The sequence below is a fragment of the Chamaea fasciata genome, unplaced genomic scaffold (genome assembly GCF_029207755.1).
Source record: "Chamaea fasciata isolate MVZ Bird 193981 ecotype frontalis unplaced genomic scaffold, bChaFas1.0.hap1 SCAF_29, whole genome shotgun sequence".
Classification (NCBI taxonomy): Eukaryota; Metazoa; Chordata; class Aves; order Passeriformes; family Sylviidae; genus Chamaea; species Chamaea fasciata.
In genome coordinates this window covers 4,228,738-4,236,908 of record NW_027094114.1, presented here as the reverse complement: position 1 = coordinate 4,236,908, position 8,171 = coordinate 4,228,738, and the positions used below count along the sequence as shown (strand labels likewise).

General features: G+C 52.9%; 1 protein-coding gene across 1 annotated transcript; it reads right to left on the bottom strand.

Moving 5' to 3' along the window:
* Positions 1 to 3,244: 3,244 nt before the first annotated feature.
* Positions 3,245 to 4,199, bottom strand: LOC136302574 (olfactory receptor 6F1-like; the record flags this gene model as incomplete). Its single annotated transcript, XM_066206044.1, is given in 4 exon segments — positions 3,245 to 3,690; positions 3,693 to 3,826; positions 3,828 to 4,163; positions 4,165 to 4,199. Coding segments are annotated over 4 exon segments (951 nt in total), but the record flags the coding sequence as incomplete, so codon positions are not given.
* Between the last annotated feature and the right edge of the window lie 3,972 nt (positions 4,200 to 8,171).

The following is an 8,171-nucleotide window of genomic DNA, read 5'->3' as shown; positions in this document are numbered from 1 at the left end:
GGTCCACGGAGACATTTCTGGGGCACATTTGGGGCAGTTCTAAACCTGGGGATGGAATCTGAAGAAAATTTGGGGTCTGAAGGACATCTGGGGGAGCCGGGTGGGCACTTGGAGGTCAGGGAGGGGAATCTGGGCCCCTTCGGGGTCCGGGCGGGCACTTGGGGGGCCCTGAGGGGACTCTCTGGGGCGCGGGGGATGATGGGAGTTGTAGGCGCGGGTAGAACAAGGTGTAACGAAGCCGCGGTGCATCACGGGAGTTCAAAGCTCAGCTCCTATGGCTGTCGGTGGGGCGCGGAGCATGGTGGGAGATGGAGTCACGGCTGGAATAGGGCTCCGTGTGCGCCGCGGAGCATGCTGGGAGCTGTAGTTCCGGGAGTGCATAAAGAGGAGCTGAGGCGGGTCCGGGAAGGTGCTTAGCGGACACTTCTGCGTCCGAGTCGCGACTTGAGGCCCTCGGAGGAAACGTGTGCGGTTCGGGAGGAATTGGGGGGAACTTGGGGAGCTCGAACCGGGCGCTTTAGGACACGGGGCACAGCAGGACGTTTCGGCGCGAGACTGTGTTCGGCAGAGCTCTGAGAGCACGGGGGATGATCGGAGATGAATTCCCAGAAGTGGCTCTAACGGGCATCTCTGGGGTTGGGAGCATTCAGGGGAGTCGGGGACGATTTTGGGGGATTCCAAATAAATACTGAGGGGGCACATAGGGATCCTGGAGGGTCTGGGGGAAACGTAGGGTACACATGGAAGGGAGGGGGGATACGGGGGCGGGGTTCTGTGGAGCGCGGGGCATGACGGGCATTGTAGTCCGGGCTGCAATGGGGCTCAATTGGGCCGCGGTGCATGACGGGAGTTGAAGGCAAAACCGAAACGTGGCACCGACACCAGGCACCGCCCCGAGGCCTCGGTTACCTGGCACTGATTGGGTGCTGGTGGTGACGGGCGGGAGCCTCGGCAAATGGGAGTTTGCGGAGGCGGGAACAGCCTCTTCAACCCCTCTAGTCCTTCCCAGTACAGCCCAGTTCATCCCCAGTACAGCCCAGTTCTAACCCAGTGCCCCTTCAGTCCCCCCCTTTACAGCCCATTTCATCACCAGTACAGCCCAGTCCCTCCCAATACACTTGAGTTCATTCCCATTCCCTTCCAATTCCCCCCAGTATCTTCCATAGCACGCCCCAGTATCCCCCAGTCTTTCCCACAGTGTTGCCATTGTCCCTAGTTTGTCCCAGTGTGTCCATGGCCACAGTCCCTTGCAGTGGCCCAGGGCTGGTTGGGATGCTGATCCACCCTCACAGCCGGCCCATTGCAGGGCTGGAGTGGTTTTGGTGGCCCCTTGGGCTGGCACACACTTGAGGAGTGTGTCTGTTTTCAGTGGGGAAAATTACGAGTTTTACGTTGCTTCAAAAATAGAAAACCCCTTTTTTGCCTGAGTGCAGGCAGCTCTCTGAGCAAAGCAGGTCCCAGGTGAGTGAGGACAGGCAGGATGGGCTTGGGGAATGTTATCCATACTGGGTCAGACTTCAAGGCACAGCTTCTCTGGCCAGGCCAGGCCTTCTGAGGAGAGGCCCTGGATCAATATCAATCACAGAATGCTGCAATCACCTCTCCTCTAAAGAGAACAGTAATAAAACACACCCTTTATAACAGGAATGTGTATTTCTTAGAAGCTCTTTGAAATCTTTCTCCATAACTGCAGTACAAAACCTTCCTAATGAACTGCACCAGACCAGAAGGAAATCAAGGCAGAGCCGTGGTTTGTCAGGACTTGCTTGATCCCAAAGAGCCCCGTGGTGCATTTGGTGCTGAGCCCTCAGGGCCTGAGAGGAGATGGCACAAACCTTTCCAGGAGTCCAAGTCAGAGGAAAATCCCAACGTGTCTCAAAGCATTCCTGGGTCCCACTGAGGTCCATCCCCAACACAGGCTCCTCATGGACTCCTTGGAGGAGAGAACTGGAGGCCAAGAGTGCCCAAAAACCTCTCAGAGACGGAGTGTGGGAAGGAAAACCCAAAGTACCTTAAAAGACATTGAGTATCTCAGAGCATTAATGAGCCCCACTGAGTGTCAGTACAAAGCCTCTCTAGGGACTAATTACAGCAGATAATTGGAGGCCATGACTGCACAAACCTCTCAGAGTGATTCAGTGTCAAAAAGTAGTACTTTAATGACTCTTGAGTAACTTGAGGCATTAATGAGCCCCACTGAGTGTTGTTAGTGACAAAACATCTCAAGGGACTAATTACAGCAGATAATTGGAGGCTGTGATTGCACAAACCCCTCAGAGACTCCCAGGCAAAAGCAAAACCCAAAGTGCTTTGAAAAACCTGCAGTCCCTGGGAGCACTGAGGAGCCCCCCAGGGCCATTTGTGACTAAGGCTCCCCAGGGACTGGTCCCAGCAGATCCCTGGGGCCACTGGGATGGATGTGGGGGGATGCTGAGGGCAGGACAAGGGAGTGACAGTGCCCAGCCTTGCTGGGGCTGTGCCAGGAGGCCCCAGGGCCTCAGGACAAGGTGTCCCCTCCCAGCCCTTGGTGGCACAGACCCTGCTGTGCCCCAGGGCACCAAGACTTGGCTTCTCCTGGGCACTGCCAGCCCTGCCAGGCCCTTGGCCACATCCAGCACAGCTTGTCCTGCGCTGTCCCACAGCTGCTGCTGTGTCCCTGCAGGCTGCACACTCCCATCTCGCTGCCCCCCTGGCTCTGCCCTGCATTTCCCTTTCTCTTCTCCCTGATATCCTGGGATGGAACGTGTGAGAATGGTTCAAAGCTGTACCAGGGAGGGTTTAGACTGCACAGGAGAAAGTCTTTCTTTACTGGGAGGGTGACTTTGGGGTTTCAAACTTTGGGGTTTCAAAGCAGGGCTGATGGCTGTGCCAGGAAAGGAGCTGGGACTAGGTGTCCATCGCTCAGGAGCTGTAATTTGGATTGTCACTTGCCACTGTTCCTCTGAGCTCTTCTCTGTTTCAGAGATGGGCTCTTAATGAGCTGGTGGCTCTCCTGAGATGGGCCCGGGAGCAGCCCGGGCAGAGAATGAACTGAGTTTGTCCTGCTGCCATTGTTGGTGCCCTGTCTGGGAGTGCAGATGAGTCTCTTCTCTCTTAACCTGACACAACCCAGCAGGAGCATCAATCTCTTGAGGCAGCCATGTTTGGAGGCTGCACACACAGGCACTGGTTTTGTGTAACAGATAATACCAGATCCTTGGGATGGCTTTCCAGAAATGCACCATGCTTAGAGGAAAGGCTTTGTTCTTGGCCTGGCAATGGATTTGTTCAGGGCCAGGATCACAGATTTGTTCCCAAGGCTGCAGATGAATGGATTTAGGAATGGGAACAGGACTGTGTTCAGCAGAGCTCCAGTTCTGTTGGTCCTCAAGGAAACATCTTCTGTAGGACATGTGCAGAGAGCAATGCAGCTCCCACGGGCAATGGATAAGGTGATGGGATGGGAAGAACACGTGGTCAAAGCTTTCTTCCTCCCAGAGGCTGCTGGAAGATGCAGAACACAGAAAAGGACACAGATGTCAAATGCCAGAGTCAAACATAAGGAGCCCAGCACGACACACGGTAAGAAGACAGAGTCTGTTTCCCAAAGCAGGCTGGTGTCAGAGCAGGACAGTTTGAACAAGGGGGAGTTGTCCCAGAGGAAATGGGGGATCTTGGAGCCACAGAATGACAGCTCAGAGAGGAAGAGCAGCGGTAGCTCAGCAGGACAAAGCCGAGGACCCAAGCAGCAACACCCAGGTGGACACAGAGCTGAGGCTTTGTGATGTCAGCATAGAGCAAAGGGTGGCAGATGGCAACACAGCGGTCAAAGGACATGACAACCAGGGAAAAACTCTGTGCAGCCCAGGGCAAAATAAAAATAGTTTTGGGCAAAGCAGCTGCCTAGTGAGAGAGTGTTCTGACCAGAACTCAGCATCACAAACCATTTGATGCTTGTGGAGGATGTAAACCAGATTTCCGGGAAGGCCAGGCTGCAGATGAAAACGTCCATGGGGGTTTGCCGGTGGTGATCCACACACAGGAGGAAAAGGATGGTTTCATTCCCCATCACTGTTTTCAGGTACATGAGCAGAAGGACCTGAGATAAAAACATCCGCAGTCTTGGATCATGCTCTGGGAAACCCTCTAGGATGAACTCAGTAACTGCTGTTGCATTTTCTGGTGCTGAATTCCTGCTCATCTTGCTGAGACAGGAACATGGCAAAAACAAGGGCGATAATTTCACAGTCTGGACAAACATTTCTATCCTTCCTTCTCTGCTTCTTTCTTTTCCTGCAGTCTTGCCATAAAGCACAGTGATTGCACTTCAAACACTTTGTTGCCCAGTACTTTTTAGAGGAGTAGTTTCCTGCCCAATAGTTTCTTGGGGATTAGTTTCTTGCCCAATATTATCTTGCCCAGTAGTTTCTTGGGGAGTAGTCCCTCCGTCCCTTTTATTTAATCTTCCTTTCTTTCTTTCTCTCTCTCTCTCTCTCTCCTTCCTTCCTTTCTTCCTCCCTTTCTGTAATGTGGTGCCCTTATCCTCCCCAAATCACTGCCACGTAACCTCAGCCCTGCACAGCTTGGGACCTTCACCTCTGCCTTGCCAATTTCACTGTGATCTCCCAGAATGCACTTCTAGGCCCCAAAATTGCTACAAGCAACAGGAGCCTCCAAAAAGTGCCTCTTGCTTTCCCTTCCTCTAGACCCACTGCTCCAAGAGCAAAAATTACCCAATACTTCATTGCAATCCCTACACCTGCCAAGTTTCTTACCACCCCCACAGTGCAATCCCCACATTTCACCACTCCACACCACCCTACCCCACGGTACCCTACACCATCCCATCCCATCCCATCGCATCCCATCCCATGACTTCGGGGAAGGAAGTCCCTTCCAACCAGGACTTAAAACCTCCCAGGGATTCGGGGGCAGCCGCAGCCTCTCGGGCCAACCTGGGCCATGGCCCGACCGCCCTCCCAGTGTACAAGTCCATGCCCACATCCCATCTCGGCCTGGCCCCGGCAGCACAAAGCCCTTCCCTGTGTCCTCTCCTTGCAGACCCTTGGCAAGAGTCTCTCTCAGCCAGCAATTACTGCTCCTCCCTGCTGTGGGTCACAAGCTGCAAGTTGATTTTCTCCCCGTGGCCCCGGCCCAGCCCAGAGCCAGGGCCAGGACCTTTCCCCGCAGCTCTGCGGCCGCTGCCTTCCTTCGGCCGCAGCCCAGCAGACGCAGCTTGGAGCTCCCCGGGGGCTGCGGCTCCTTGCCAGGGCCGGCGCTGGGGCAGCTCCACCTGGGCCCCGGGGGAGCAGGGACAGCAGCCCAGGGAACAGCTGGGGCTGGGCCAGGCTGGCTCCAGGCCAGAGAGCAGCAAAAGCTCCTTCCCCTACAGAGGGCTGGGACACTGACCAGGCTCCCCAGGGACTGATCACAGCCCCGAGGCTGCCACAGCTCCAGGAGCCTTTGGACACCCCTCCCAGGGATGCCCAGGCTGCCATTGCCTGCACTCCATCATTCCTCTGGGTCCCTCTCAGCTCAGCCTCTTCTGCCATTCTCACCTCTGGCTCAGCCTGTGTGTCCACTCCAGGGGCTGACAGAGCCCTTCAGAAGCTGGTGGGGTAGGCACAAAGAACTGGTTGAAGGGCTGGGAGAAAACTTCCCCTGCTGTCATTTCCTCACAGAAAGTACCATTCTTAAAGTAACCCCAAAAACATACACTTAGAATGTGATAGCCATGTATCTATGTGCTTTAACTTCAAGCAGAAGTTAAAAATCCATGAATTCCTCACCTTATCTGTTGGGTTTGGTCTCCTCACCTGAACTTGAAGATGGTAAAAAGCCTTTTTTCCCTCTGAAAGCCCCGAGCCAGGTCACAATAAAGAAGTGGAGTCCTCAAGGTCTTGTTCTCTTGATATTTCGTGTTGTTTATTGTTTCATATCTTAAAATGTTCTCCGTGCCCAGCTGAGATCTGAACAGCAGCTGGAACACGAGGCGACTCCCCCCACAGTGGGACGTCGCAGTCCCTTTATACAGAAAGTTACGTATCACCTGTTTACACTTATATTCCAATACCTATCACCTATAGTAAAATGGTCAACTTTACTCTGATCCAATCTCCTTAAACTACTTTGTGCCACCATCACCAAAAGATGGAGGCCAGGGGAGAAGAAGGAAGAACTAAGGGCAACACCCTAAGTCCTCCATCTTGTCCCCCATGTACCTATATTCTAAAAAGTCAAAACTACATTCTTTCTCATCCTATACCAAACTAAACTACTTTTTTCACATCTTTGTGGTTTGTAGTTCTTCTCTCAATGTTGGAAGCCGTTCCCATGGACTGAAGTCAAAGACAGTGTCTTCCTGATCTCCGTGCCAGGGTCTCCAACCCCCCTGTACAGCTCCAAAACCCCCCTGTACAGATCTCAAACCCTCTTGCTCAGGTCTGTGGCCTCCCAGGGCATCCAGAGGAATGCCCTGGACTCCGACATTATCAACCCATAAAACAAACTAGATAACAGACCCAGTAGCCTTAGTTATAAGGCCCATGTTTTGATAAGGGCCTGCAAATGGGAGGAATACAGCCACAACCATGTGCCATCCAAACCAGGGTAAGCTAGACAACATGGTGTTACCTAATGAGGTTTCTATATCCAGCTCACAGAAAATTACAAGCTGGCCAGAAGGTGAAAACTTTGGTCTCACTGATGAAGAGGAGCAGAAACAAGTGACAAAGGCTGAAGAAGCTCCTCTGTCCAACCAACTGCCAGCAGAAGAAACACTCTACGCTCTTTTCACTGACAGCTCCTGTCGCATCGTAGGGATGAACTGGAGGTGGAAGGCAGCTGTGTGGAGCCCCAGGCAGGGGAGTATGGAGACAGGCCGCTGAAGCTACTGAAGGAGAAGGTGGATCGAGTCAACTTGCTGAACTGAAAGCTGTTCAATTGGCCCTGGACATTGCTGAAAGAGAGAAGCTCTACCTCTACACTGATTTGTGGATGGCAGCCAATGCTCTCTGGGGCTGGCTGGAAAGGTGGAAAAAGGCCAGCTGGCAGCAGAGGGGAAAACCAATCTGGGCTGCTGATGAATGGAAAGACATTGCCACTAGAGAACAGTGAGATGTTACTTGGGCAGAGAAGCTACCTATGAAAGTCCACCATGTAGATGCCCATGTCCCCAAGAGTCGGGCTAATGAGGAGCAGGTAGATCAGGCTGCAAAGATAGAGGTGTCAAAGATAGATTTAGATTGGCAAAACAAGGGAGAGTTGTTCCTAGCTCGATGGGCCCGTGATGCCTCAGGTCATCAGGGCAGAGATGCCACCTGTAAGTGGGCACGAGACTGAGGGGTGAATTTAACCATGGACAGTATTTCTCAGGTTATCCATGACTGTGAGACGTGTGCTGCAGTCAAACAAGCCATGCGGGTGAAGCCCCTATGGTATGGTGGGCGGTGGTCCAAATATAAGCATGGGGAGGCCTGGCAGATTGACTACATCACCCTTCCCCAAACCCTCCAAGGAAAGTGCTATGTGCTGGCCATGGTGGAAGGCACCACTGGCTGGTTGGAGACCCACCCTGTGCCTCACGCTACTGCCCGGAACACCATCCTGGGCCTGGAAAAACAAGTCCTGTGGAGACATGGCACCCCTGAGAGAATCGAGTCTGACAATGGGACTCATTTCAAGAACAGCCTTACCAACACCTGGGCTAGAGAACATGGCATGGAGTGGGTGTACCATATTCCCTATCACGCGCCTGTGGCCGGGAAAGTTGAATGGTGCAATGACCTGCTTAAAACCATTTTGAAGGCACTGGATGGGGAGACTTTCAAGAACTGGGAGATTAATTAGCAAAGGCCACCTGGTTGGTGAACTCTTGAGGTTCCACCAACAGAGCAGCCCTTCCCAATCTGAGCCCCTGAGAACAATAGATGGAGATAAGGTTCCAGTGGCACACATGAGAGATATGCTGGGAAAAACTGGATTAATTCTGCCTTCAGCAAAGACAATCCCATCCGTGGGGTTGTCTTTGCTCAGGGACAAAGTTGCAGCTGGTGGGTGATGCAAAAGGATGGAGAGATCCGATGCATACCTCAAGGGACCCTTGTTTTAGGGAGAACTACCCGTGACACTGTGTCTGTATCCATGTTTGCATGTATATATGTATATAATTAAGGTAGCGAATGTATGTATAT